This window comes from Semicossyphus pulcher, unplaced genomic scaffold (assembly GCF_022749685.1).
Source record: "Semicossyphus pulcher isolate SPU_LCO1_2020_fin unplaced genomic scaffold, fSemPul1.0.p SCAF_15, whole genome shotgun sequence".
NCBI classification, from domain to species: domain Eukaryota; kingdom Metazoa; phylum Chordata; class Actinopteri; order Labriformes; family Labridae; genus Semicossyphus; species Semicossyphus pulcher.
In genome coordinates, this window is record NW_027211659.1 from 10367553 (window position 1) to 10381184 (window position 13632).

At 41.9% G+C, this 13632-nt stretch overlaps 1 protein-coding gene across 1 annotated transcript; it reads right to left on the bottom strand.

Annotated features, from left to right (window-relative positions):
* Positions 1–811: 811 nt before the first annotated feature.
* chaf1b (chromatin assembly factor 1, subunit B) lies at positions 812–10044 on the bottom strand. Its single transcript, XM_069663444.1, has 14 exons — positions 10014–10044; positions 9476–9611; positions 9018–9150; positions 8737–8857; positions 8192–8295; positions 7953–8049; positions 7737–7821; positions 7389–7482; positions 7194–7263; positions 7010–7101; positions 6725–6884; positions 6002–6583; positions 3482–3570; positions 812–1400 (listed from the first exon to the last, which is right to left on the bottom strand). The coding sequence occupies exons 2-14, from the start codon at positions 9599–9601 to the stop codon at positions 1300–1302; spliced, it is 1854 nt and encodes a 617-aa protein (XP_069519545.1). The 5' UTR covers positions 9602–9611; positions 10014–10044; the 3' UTR covers positions 812–1299.
* Between the last annotated feature and the right edge of the window lie 3588 nt (positions 10045–13632).

Here is a 13632-nt window from a genome sequence, read left to right on the forward strand (position 1 = left end):
AAGGACAGCATATCGGTTTAATGGAACCAATTTAATTGGCTTTTGCATGAAGATGATAGACAATGAAAACAGTCATGCCCTCTGTACTTTAGGGGGGGGATTTGTTCTTTTTACAAGATAATATATATGCCAAGAAATGTACTGGATGATTCCAATAATTTTAAAAACTCAATAGGTTTACATTTTATGTTCTTTTGGGACAATAAAGCATTCATTAATTTCCTACATGCTTCTCGCTGAGCTCGCAGAACATTTAAACCTCCATATCGTGCCTTAAAGTCTAAAGAAATTACAGAAACGGCAAATTAAATCTGTAACAAATTAATGATCCTAGCTTCGTATCCTAGCACATCAAAGATGAACATCTACTCGGGGCGGCTGTGGCTCAGTGGTAGAGTCGGTCGTCTCTCAATTGGAAGGCTGGGGGGCTCGATCTCTGACTGCTACAGTCACATGTCGAAGTGTCCTTGGGCAAGACACTGAATCCCCAAATTGCTGCTGGTGGCAGAGCCATGTATGAATGCATAGATCCTGATTGTAAATTACGCCTTTGCCATCAGTGTGTAAAAGAGTGAATGTGACATGTAGTGCAAAAGCAAGAAAAGTGCAACCATTAATTCATTAGCTTGGTCATAACAACAAAAGCAAAGTTGTCTCAAGAGCCACCAAATTAAGATTTAAAACAGACATCCTAATTATGACCATTATTCTAAAAGGAAATAACATTTTACAAACTAACTACCAGCACGAATCAGCCCAGTCGTTTACTGCAAGCCACTGAAACACGCTCTGTGTACAAAACGTTCTTTATTAGACAATGAGAAAATCACTCTTCAGTGCTTGACAGTTTTAAGCTTTTCACTCGAGCAGCTGCTCCGAAGTCTTCAGCAAATGAATACAGATTGTTTATTAAAAGTCCTCACAAAGCAGTAAACCTTGAAGAGCTTTTTTCCAACACAGTTCAGATTCACAATCACGTGTTCTTGATAAGAAGTGAGACCGAATAGCTTTTTTAGAACAGCACTTAAGCATATAAATGTCAAACAAATCGACTATTACACAATTACTCGTTTACTGTATGATACAAAAGACACATGACTAAAAGAAGAGCTAACTCAAGGACACTTACTGCAGTCTGTTTTATAACTGAGTACATCATGTGACGTTCCAATGCTGAAGCTCTGTGTTGTTGCACATAAAAGATGAGCGTCAGAGGTTTTTTTACTTCTTTAACTGTCGCCCTCTGCTATGTATGTACTCTTCTCTGACATCACGGCACCACACTGATCCCAGTAAACACTAAGCTTGGGTGACACTGGTCTTTGCTTGGGGCTCACTGGTCTTGGGCCGTTTGGACTCTGGAGGCTGGCACACTGGATCAGTGGGAGGAGACGGGCGTTCTGGAGGAGAAACAAATGAGGGAATTAGATACAAAAGGGTCGGACATGACGGCATGAATCTTTGCAGAGTGTTTAAGAATCTGTGTGACATAAAGGAACCGGCTGTGTCAAAAAAGTCAACCTGCAGGCTGAAATACATTGATCAGTTTTATTAGTGAAACCAAGGCTAGCAGCCTAGCACTACTACTTTTGAAGTGTTCTTGTTTCTGTTTGTGTGTCAGCCGTGTCAATCTCGGAATCCATCTATAGTCTGACGACGACATAGCCTCTGGGGACAGCGGTGAACGTGTCGGGCGTGTCGGGTTTGGCAAGCGGTTAGCGATAAAGGACCTCCTGCCAAGACTTCCTTTTCCGAGTGCTGCGTTGTTTACAGAAAAAGAAACTGATTTACTTCCGTTCTGCATTCGAGTAATTCAGGAAATCTAAACGCTGAACGGCTTTCGTGACACAGCGTCAAGGGAATTTATCTCAAGTTGAATTTTTTACCTAGAGCAGATTGTTAGCTGAACTTGCATCAGACGTCTGTTTACAGAGATTAATAAGACGCTGAATGGGAGCCAGGATGTCATGACGACGGATTACGCTCCGCCTGCGTTTGCTCTACTCACGGACTGTTTTTCCTGCTGACACGTGATTGGTCATCATTACTCGGACTACAAGCATAGTACAAACGGAAACCAGAACGCTAGCCATCCCGAAAATCCACTTTTTTTTTACATTTCTGTGTAAATGTAGAATCTGTAAATAAAGATTACAGCTGTATTGACCGAACACATTTGTGCAGGCTTTGGTTGAATACAGGAAACAGTCCATGCAGAGAGCAAGAGAGGCCGAACACATTGGTCAAAAAAATGCAGAAATCTAACCAGGAGTATCTGGATGTCATCTTTTAACTTCCTTCTTGTTTCTTAAGTTTCTAGTCAGACTGTAAACAAAGACCTGTGTAAGGAAAGGGAAGTGATAGGTCCTGATAATCGCTGGCTAAACCAGAAGCCACACAGCCTTTGCTGTAGCTCCAGAGGCTAAATCGTTGTCATGGGAGCCGGTGGGTTCTGAGATTGCATTGTTAATTGCTGAGATTTGTTGATAATCAATAAATGTAGGTCTGATTTGGTAAGAAATACAAGCAGCTAACTCAGGTAAGCCAGTCTTGTTCTAAAGAGAAAACAAAAGTGAGTGTAGTTTCTTTGAAGCGCCTCTGAGGAACTTTCGGTTTGTGTCGATCTTGGCGCTCCCTGTAGACAAAGAAGGTAATCATCTCTCTTTGCTGATGTCGTCCTGTACGTGTCCAAGTCGTGTTTTCTAATCGTATCACTCACTGTGAATCCTTAAGTAGAAAACGTCAACAGAGGCTCCTAACAGAAGCTTTAATCTTAATTTCCTGCTTTAAACAACCAACATGCTTCACAGAACCACTTCCTGGGTCAACTTTGGCCCATTGTACTTTCTTTAGCGCAGCTACAATTGCCCTGTGTGATACAGGATTATTCCTATTGATTGCAGTGTGCTGACATTCAGTTTCACTTCTAAGCGAGATATGGGAAATCACGATATGCAGCAAGCTTGTTTACAACTTCTCTGATTGTCTCACTTCTTGTTTTTTTGCTCTAGTTGACGTCAGTGTAACAACGTAGCCGCTCTCCTACATTGCAGCTTTCACTTTAGTTAGCACTAGTTTATCATACCATATGGAAAGTGTAGAAGAAACAACTGAGCCCTGATTTAGCTTCTTTAGCTTTCATTCACACATTCATTGCCATGTGTGTGTTGTTTTTTTATTACTATGTCTGAAGTACACACTAATCACAACAAGGGATGCACCTATCAGATCGGCTGGATCAGGATTGTTCCAATTCTGACCTGATTGAATGGATGGGACATGACAGGTCTCAGTTAATGTAATTTAAAGTCTCTTTCTGCTGTCAGTAACTTTCTGCCATTGACTGTATCAGGAGAGAAAAGGCTTTAACATACATCAGGTTCAGGTTGTGTTAAAGCTACCAATGAAAGCAGGAGATCCATCTCTATTTTACCTCATTTTTAACTTAAAGGACAACAGCCAGAGTAGCTGAAATACTAACCGTGTTTGGCCTTCTCAGTGGAGGAGGGAGTGCGGAAAAGTGAGCTAACCGCTGGAGATCGGACTGCGACGGGAGTCAAAGAAACTCTCCTGTAAACAAACAGAAGAAGCACAAACTGTAAAGTTGCTTCGAGCATGACATCAGCAGAAAACACTCAAACATAACAATCTGTTCGACGGTGAACAAAGAGAATCCCAGTTCCTCTCGTTCATCTGTTTACTAGTGAAACTAGTCAAGACTAGCCAAGGAAAACCAAGTTAGAGATACAAGCAATAACAAAGCATGTCCAGACCTGCCATTGTCTGCACTCAGTCTGCCAGAGTGATTATTATTTTAGAGTCAGTGGGGGGTCCAACGAATCCCTCATACCAGACAGGGCTTTGTTCCACTGCTCGTACAGAGCATGGGTAAACAACATGCTCATTACACCTATTAGTATTGTTCCTGTATCAAAAGTATATTGAAAACAGCATTTACACATAATAAAGAGCACGTCGCACTCTCAGCGCGTCTCTCTGTGGAGGGCATAATCAGCTTACTGTAATCATTGGGGGAAGGGATCGGCTGGGTGTAGTGTGATCTGTGTAGTTTGTTCCGCAGTCACAAAACATTTGAATAGTGTTTCCATATATTACCATATTTACTCTTATGTGCGGCTACATTCATTCCACCTACAGCACAGAGTTACTATTACTGCATGAAAAGAAACTGTACACGCACCTTTAGCTGCACACATGGCAAACATAAACCTCCCAGCGTTCCCAGAAATCCCTGCTGATGAGTTCACTGCACTAGCTTAAATCTCTCTAATATAAATCAGTGAGTGCAACGCTAAATGTTTAATACTTGTTGTGACCCAGCTTTGGCTGTCCTGGGTCTTAAGATAAGATGTTTCAAATCATAACAAACATTTTTTCACAAAGGAATTTAACTGATATATTTGTAGGGATGCACGATTTTATCGGCACGTTATCGGTATCGGCCGATATTGGCTTAAAAATGAACTATCGGATATCGGCCAACACGCCGATATCCGCCGATATAATTAACCGATAAAATAATGGGCTGCTGCATACTTGATTAAATGCCCGACCTCGGCGCAATGTCCCCGGCGCGAAGAAGACCTGCGCGGCGCAGCCTGATGACGTCACGTGTGTCTACCTGCAGCATGAGAGAGTTAGAAGCCAAAATGTCCGTGGTGTGGAAGTTTTTCAAAGTGTCCGAAACAGATAGCAAAACTGCTGTTTGCAATGACTGCTCAGCTTCGGTGATGCGAGGAGGAGCCAAGGCAAAGTCTTTCAACACTACAAACCTGATTAATCATCTCAAGACCCGTCACCCCGACCGTTGTAACAAATGTGATGAGAGTATCACCATTATACTGTACGCTAATTCCAATACAGAAGAGAGTTGATGATCTCTGCAATTAGGTGTGCGGGAAAAAAATATCGGTAATCGGCTAAATGAGTTGTAAAATATCGGCATATCGGATATCGGCAAAAAATCTAATATCGTGCATTCCTTTATATTTGTCTTAGATTTAACGGTTTATTACGATGCTTTTAATTGTCTTCTTTGTCATTTTTTTGCTTTTTGTGGTAACGGTATTATGTCGCGGTATTACAAAATGAAACTGTACTCAAAACATGATTCTAGCTCCACATAGCTTCACATAGCTTCACATAGGAGATGCTGACACATTCCTCTGACAGGGCATCAGTGAAATCTTAGAGGTGTGTCAGCGCTTCACTGATCATCGCCAGTAATACGTTACCCCATGTAAAGAAGGTTATACCATATTTCACCATTCGCTCTCCACCATATATTAGTGTTTTTCCCAAAACTACTTTAATCTGCTCGCCTCGCTTCTCTTGAGTTATTTGAAATTTTTGGAGAGATAAAAGAAGAAACTTGAAAGGATTTGCCATCAAATATACTTGGGCGGCCGTTAGTACACTGCGGCGGCGCACCCAGGTCGTCTTTATGGGAAACACAGGGGGAGGGGGAGGGGATAAATCTGTGTTGTGCTTATCCCGGTAATGGCGGTATTGCAGAATCTATGTCGTGGCAGAACGTGACACCGGTGACGGTATTGAAACCGTCGTACCGCCCACCCCTGTGGTTCACCTGCTCCTCCAGCTGTAGCTTGACCTCTGCTGGCGCATGCTGTACACGTGACATCACTTCTACAGAACATCTGCATCTGGCTGATCGAAAAATGAGCGTCTGGATTGTTGACGGTATTGAAATTCATACCGTCAGGAACCATAATAACGTGATACCGCCTAAGCTTGTTCCACAAACAGCACTAAGTATTATATACACCACTGCCTGATTGACAGAGCATTTATAACTAGTGTGGGAATGTTTTCTCATTTTTTTCTCATTGAAATACTTGAAAATATGGGACATATCGTGACATAAGAACACAAAAATTACACTCAAAAAATAAAGAAGTGATTCCCAGTTTGCTGCTGCCCAGTCTGACAGAATCAAACCAGGTGACTTCTTTAGTTTTACCTTGGTGTTGGTCCCTTTGGGGTTGTTGTTCCCTTAGGAGTGGTGGGTCCAGCAGCATTAGCACCGTTGAGGACTTTCGGGGTGGAGGGAGTGAGGGAGGTGATGCGTGTCTGGGTGCTGGAGGATTGTGTCAGGGTGAGAGGGGCGACGCGGGGTTGGGGAGTGGATGGCGCGCTCGTGCTCGCAGATGTCGGGGTCTGAGGGGCTGAAGGAGGCGTGACTTTAGGGGTAGAGGGCTTCCCCCAACCCTCCAGGGTGTTGAGGGTGATTCTACGGGACTGAGGTTTGGACTTGGCGCTGGGCGTGCTCTTCTTCTCCTCTGGGGGAGTGACAGAGGGGACGTCTTTGCCGGTGCTGCTTTGGGATGTGGGAGTTGGGGCCGAGTTTGGTGGCTGGGTTACAGGCGATGACGTCCTGGCAGCTGACGACTTTTTGCCCTTTTTCTCGACGCCAGTGTTTGGGGTAAAGAGCTCCAGGGTGGGGGGCTCCTTCAGCGGAGTGCCCAGCTCCCCGGGGGAGAAGGATAGGAAGGAGCAGTAACCGTCTGTGGAGGACACGGCGAGGAAGGAGCCATCGCGAGACCTGAAGAGGATATAACAGAAAGATATCAGTGGATGAAATGATAACATATGTAGGAAATACATTTTTTCCAACATGACAACCACATGTTGTAAATGAGGGTGTCAAAAGAAGAACACAACGTAACAAAGGGTCCTTGTTTACCATGTAAGGTCGCTGAGTGTGTGGTAGTGCACGTTGGACACCAGGCCGAAAGGAAGAGTCTGCTGCGTGTCATACAAGAAGATGGAGTCCTCCGACGCCACAGCAAATACCATACGATACGGCAACTGGAACACGTTGGGGAGAGCCTCAATAGAACCATCTGAAGAGGAGGAATGGAGGAGGAATTAACAGGATGCACATGTAAAAAAAAATATTGGGAGAAAGAATAAACTATGGAGGGCTTTATTGGAAATCTTAGCTGACTAATGAGGTGCATGTTCTTGCCTTCGCCCTTCTTGGTCCTCAGTTCAAAGTAGACGGGGCAGCAGCGCACTGCCAGCGTAGCTTTACTCGGACATGGCAAATGTGCGATTGGCCTGAAACACACAGATGGGGCGTTGCTCATCAATTCTGAGCGTTAATATCGTCAACACTCACTCTGAAAAAGCAGAAGTGCAAAAGTAGTTACCTCTTGAGGCTCTTCCTGGAAAAGATGTAGGTGGTATTTATGATGTTTTCCCCGATCTCCACACATCCAGCTGTGTTAAAAACAGACGATAGAGCGGGGTTTATATTCGTTTTCTTCTCCAGGATATTACTTCACTTCGGTTCAACCAGACAAATGCCACGTGAAACACACATTCTCAGCATGCTGTCTACGTACCTGGAGCAAGCAGGAAAGAGCCGTCTGGAGTGAAAGACAAACGGCGAAAAAACGACCTCATGCTGTCGTCGTGGAACATTCTGTACTGCTTGGCCTGGAAGAAGAAAGATTAAGCACTTAGAGGATGTGTGTTACATGTGGCAGCATGGCACAAATTTAACAGAGCAATTAGATTTCAAAGATGTACCTGCAAAAGGTTTCAGGTTTGGTGTAAATGTCAGAATATTACATTGGATAAGGATTTCAAGAATTTTACTGCAGAAATACGTCTGATAAAATGCACGTTAAGTTTTCTCAAAAATTGAGCGACTTAAATGATTGCCATCAAAAGAAAAAATGTCTACTGACCTCTCCCTCTGCGAGCGGCCCGGAGCTCATTTTACTGATACAGAAGGCCTTCTTCTTGGTGTGAGTACTGTACACACGCATCACTCTGAAGAAGAGGAAAAACACAGTAATCATTAAGCTGCAGAGATCACACTCTCAGTGGCTACTGACTGGCTTAGCAACATTTAGAAAGACGAGAGTTGGGTCAGCAGTGGTCTAAATCGGATGTTTTCTTACCTGTCACAGCTGAGAGTGGCTACATATTGCCCAAGAGGATCCCAGGTCACCCCCTGCACATAGCTCTTATGGTCGTTCAAGATACACAGCTTCTGTCCTAAACAAAAAAACAATCGCAAACAAAACAATGAAGTTTACGTTCTGATTTGGATTACTAAAAAAGGTCACAAAAAGATAAAAAAAGTAGTTTAAAAATGTATAGAATCGTAATAATCATAAATCTATGAGTCAAAGCAAACCTTTGTTGATGTCCCACATAACAGCCGTGTTGTCGACAGACCCAGACACCATGAAGTTTCCATCTCGTGTCCAGCAGATGTCATACACATCCTCTATGTGTCCCCTAAGAGAAATAAAATCAAATCTTTCTATAACTACATTTTCTTACAACAAACTATATCAACCTAATTGCAAATTGCTAAACATTGCTATTCATCCCAAAGTAATGGTTCTATTACAATACAGGATGTCACTGCTTTGAAATACCATAGGAGGTAGGTATCATTTCATTACAACTTAACAATCATAACATAAACAGTAGAATTTCACATCTACTACCAAGTAATGCAACAGCAATGAGCATTTGCATTATTTTTTGGGCTACCTAATTCAGCTGTTTTGACAGGACACTATTCCGACCCAGAGGACGCATCAAAATAAATGAGGAGGCTGTGCTATTGTCAGTTTGAATACAGTCTAAGAGTCTTTAGTACATAAGGACAGGAGGTAAAAATGGTCTTTCAAACATTCTAACTATGGGACTGAAATTGTCAGAGTTGGGTACCTTAGTGTCTTGACCACAGTCCAGCTCTCCTTGTTAAGCTGAGCATCTTCATCTTCCTGGAATATGGGTGCCTGCTCAGGCTCCTTTGAGTCGTTGAGCTTCCATAAGAGAATCGCAGCATCTGTATCAAATAATGAAAGAATAATAAATGAAAAACATACAATTACAATCACCTGTTCAGTTAAGAAATCAAAATCAACAACGTATTTTAAATAATCGTCCATTCATTTAAATTCGCAAACATTTTATTAGAAGGTGTTTGTGCATGTTGTGTGATGTACCATCTCCTCCTGAGGCAAGCAGCTCTCCATTGGGGCTGAAGCGCACAACGTTGACTGCCTTCGTGTGTCTTGCAAGGTTAGACAGAAACTCCACCACTGCCTTCCCGTCTGGGCCTGTGTCTACCCGCCACAGCTGCATAAACATCAGGGCAAAGGGTAGTTAAACATATAATCTGTAAACTCATGTGATCACATATACTAAACATCATAAAAACAGTTCACTAACGTATCACCTATAAGGTGTGTTTTGCAGGCGAGTCGCCATTAATTTAATGCGTAAAAAAGCCAGTTAGACCAAGACATGGCTTATGACACATTACACACAACTGTTTACAAATCCAGCCTTTACAGCAGTAACCATAAAATGTCCTAGTATGGTGAAGTCTTGCAAATAGGTGAAGTAGCTTTCTTTGTTGGGCAGACTAAACACAGCTATATTCATTGTTCTCTCCACTCACTCTCACTGTGGTGTCCACTCCAGCTGTGGCCAGCCGATGAATGCGTCCATCAGAGCTGTGTTGGAAGTCCAGACTGTAGACTGGCTCTTTGTTGTGCCATGCAATTTCACACGTTACCACCTTCATTTTTCAATCTCTAAAACCGGCGACATAAGGGGAAACATGTACATTTGATACTTCAGACGGTTAAAAATGAGTTTATATTTAACTCAGCAGCTAGAACAGGGTCTCATCTCCACATGCTGGAGAGAACAGGCCTTAATTGAGGATTCAAGAATCTTTTTTGACCAAATAGCTTATTTGTCCAGACAACAACTGGAACTGGAGGCTAATGTTTGAACATAGTTAGCTTACACCGTTAGCAATCAATTTAGCGGGTTTGTTAGTCGGATTTGTGGCTCAGGTCACAGACTAATGACAAAGCCAGGTTCATATATACATAAGTAACTGTTGGCTTATGAGTAGCTTCGTTAAAAATACAAAACATGTATATCTGTTTATTCTTAGAAAAGAAGATATATCGCATTACGTCTTTTACCTCCTCTGTAGTCCAGCTGAAGCGATCAGTAATTTCCCGCGTACGATTCGTTCAAAACTTCCGGTCGAGTGGGCTGCACTGATTGGACGTAAACGCGGAAGAGGAGGTGACTTTGGAACTCCTTCCGTAAAAACGTTGTAGATGTCACGCTCTATGATGTTACGTAGAAACAAAAAGCTATCAAAATAAAGGAGGCTGAAGTTGGCTTCCGATTCACAGCTTCTGATTGGAATTTCCCGGTCCACCTTAAAAACGACATAACACCTGTAGATGGCGTGGTTCAGTCATTTTCAAACTAATACATGCACTGAAAAACCTTAACAAAAAAAAATAGGGGGAAGATGAATTGAGAATAAATAGAAATTGTCATTATCTGATGCAATCCTGAATTTTGATCACTTTAATTCTGGCGATTTTATTTCATGTTAAAAACAAAACCTATATTTTATTTGTGAAAACTGAAAAAAGGTCAATTTCCCTGTTTTTTCCCATCCAGACCACATTAGACCAGGTCCAGATTAAAAACCACTATACTTAAACTTGTCAAATCTGGACTAGATTAACAAGGAGACCCTGAAGATTCTTTAAAACACAACTTGTGAGGGAAAGATTTTAAAAATTTAAAAAGGCTATGAAGCTGCTGTGAGGAGTTTGCTGATGTTATAAAACAGACTGAAATTAATTCTGTTACTCTATATGACCTACAAAACCAAACCAGACCATCATCAACAAGATTGATTATTTCTCTATAGTTATTTTTAATGCCTGAAACTGCTGGCGGGGGGTAGGCGTCAGACGAAGAGATTAACTGCACGCTGCCTTTGTTTACATTTTCCAGGGCAAACATTTAAAGTGAGTGACGCATATGATTGTTAAAGAAAGCACGATAAGATTTTTTGTTGAAAACCACCACTACAGCATGTACAGGACAAAATCAGTAAAGAGATAAGAGGTAGCCTACTGCTTTGTCCACAGGAGGTGCCAAAATTGACACAAAGCGAAAGCTCCTCACAGGGAGCTTTAAATTAAAGGAGCAGTTTGCCCCTGGAAAAAGCCAAAAGTCAGTCAAAGCTGGTGTTCTCTGTTGAAATTGCCACTATAGCTGTGGAGAAAGTTGTACAAACAGCTCGTGGTTTCGCCCATTCTACATTACTACAATACCCAGTGTGCATAGTGCCCTTCCCTCTTAAAGTAACTGCCCAGTGAGAGGATTGCATGCATTTTTTTCTACCATTATGGCATTAGCTCCCCATAATAACATGATAGGACTGAGGTTAAAAACCAGTGAACTGGCCCTTTAAGCAACAATTCAAAAAAATCTATTTTTGTTGTTTTAATGAGTAAGGGTAAGTATTTAAAACAACATTTTATTATCATTGCTTATATGAAAGATAACCAAGTTATAGCCTTGACACAGCAGGACTGGTGCAAAGATCGGGACACCAGTGAAGGAGAAGAAAAAGAGGGAGCTAGTAAGAGCCCCAACCCAACAATAATGTAGTAAGAATAGTGAAGACTTTTTCTATTTAACACCAACTCTACAATCAGCTTCTTCTGTGGATAATAATAATAATGATGAGGTGCCTGCATGAGTCCTACGTGTTTATGTTTGGGGTCATGCTGAGAGAGAAGGTGGACCAATTGAAAGATGGTTGAAATGATCTGAGACGTTCACGCCTGATTTGAAAATCTCGGTTGGTGCTCAGTGAGACAGAGAGACAATGAAAGAACAAGAGTAAAAGAGAGCGTGACAGTCAGTGATTCACCTTCTGTTCCATTAAAATAAAACACTGAGTAACATCTGAAATAAAACAAACATTATATTTTATGATCAGACATGAAGGAGTATAAAATGAACGAATGATTTATGTGGCAGTGATTGTAGATGGTTGTTGTTGACTTTGTTAGATCCTCTCTCTGTTAAATGAAGGTAGCTGTCTTTTCACACGAATCACACTCAGCCGTCACCATGGAGACGGATCACCCAGCTGTTGAGTTGTGTTTGGTGCCATTTCTCTGCAAATCCACCACCAATAACAGAGAGAGCTTAGTGAATGTGAGTCTGTACCATTACATTTCAGAACAAAGTTTATATTTTTATTCACTACAAACTCGATGAAGGCGGAAAAATAAAACAGAGGCAAAAGGCATGACCAAAATAACGCGTGACAGATTATTTAACTGTGCATGAGCAAGCAAAGATTAACCTGATGTTTTCATACGGTCTTTACCAGGACAAAAAAGACTCTAAATATTTCTGCGTGTTGAGCTTAAAGCCGGTGTTAAATCCACAGGCATGACTTCATGAAGAGATCTGTACCTTTTGTGGCAGCCTTTGTGCCGTCAGCTTTTTCTGTGAAGGCCACGACTCTGAACAAGCTGAACATCCCTCCAGGTCCTACACTGGCTTCAAACTGGTGTTGTATGAGACAGTATGGACAATGCACGTATCTTTTATTGCACTTGATATAGCTTCAAGCTAACCTGTACCTCTGGTCTATTTGTTGTATTGATGATGCTGATTATCCTCAGAATGACCCCTGACCTTCATTTGCTCCAAGGCAGTGCTGAGTTTTTCCTCACACACTATAAATCACATTTTAAACATCTAGTGATCAGATACAGTCACAGAGAGTATTTTCAAGTATAGAATGCACTTATAAGTATCATCTAACAACACCAATGAAACAGGTAAATATGTGTGTAATGACGACGTGCATCTTTAACCTGCACTCATGACTCAGGCGCTGAATGTTTCCGTTTGCAAACACTGGAATATTTAGCGCATTCCTGCAACAAAAAAACACCAAACAAATATTGAAAATATGTTGTGTTCCAGGATTTGTATCACTATGTACTTTGATTTATTGTTTTATAAAAAATAATTGCAGCTTTAAAGGGCCAGTTCACCGATTTTCAACCTATCATGCTATTATGGGGAGCTAAAGCCATTATGGTAGAAAAAACGCTATCCGCTTCTCCAATGGGCCCTTGAAAACCTCCGCCATACTATGTAAAACGCGTCATCTGGCAGAGGCCAGGGAGCTCGCTAAACTACACTTCCACAATGGCCCACCTCCGATGTCATGCATCATTCAAAATCTTCAGGTTTGAAATGTAGACTGCAGACACTAAGACGATCTCGGTATATTCTTGTTGTATTTCGGATTCTGTTCCGCTCTGAGCCGTTGCCTGCAGCGATCAATGTCCTTGACTGGAAAACGGTAGTATTACACTCCAGCGTCTCTCGCTGGGCCGTTCCTTTCAGAGGGAGTGGCGCAATGCACGCTGGGTGTTGTAGTAAGGTAGAATGAGCGAAACCACCAGCTGTTAGTACAACTTTCTCCACAGCTATGGCGCCAATTTCAAATATTATTGCTTCTATCGATTACAGAGAACACCAGCTTTGACTGACAGTGTTTTTTTCCAGGGGTGAACTGCTCCTTTAACAGGCATTTAGAGATGTATGATACTGAAGCTTCAAAGCTTGCTTCACTTTGGTTAAGCTCACTGTTGTGATTTATTACACTAAATGAAGAATGTCATGTGACTGATGGAGTCTGTAAAAGTCAGTTTTTCTCAAAGCATTTGATTCAGTTTGACGGGTCAAAAGTCAGAC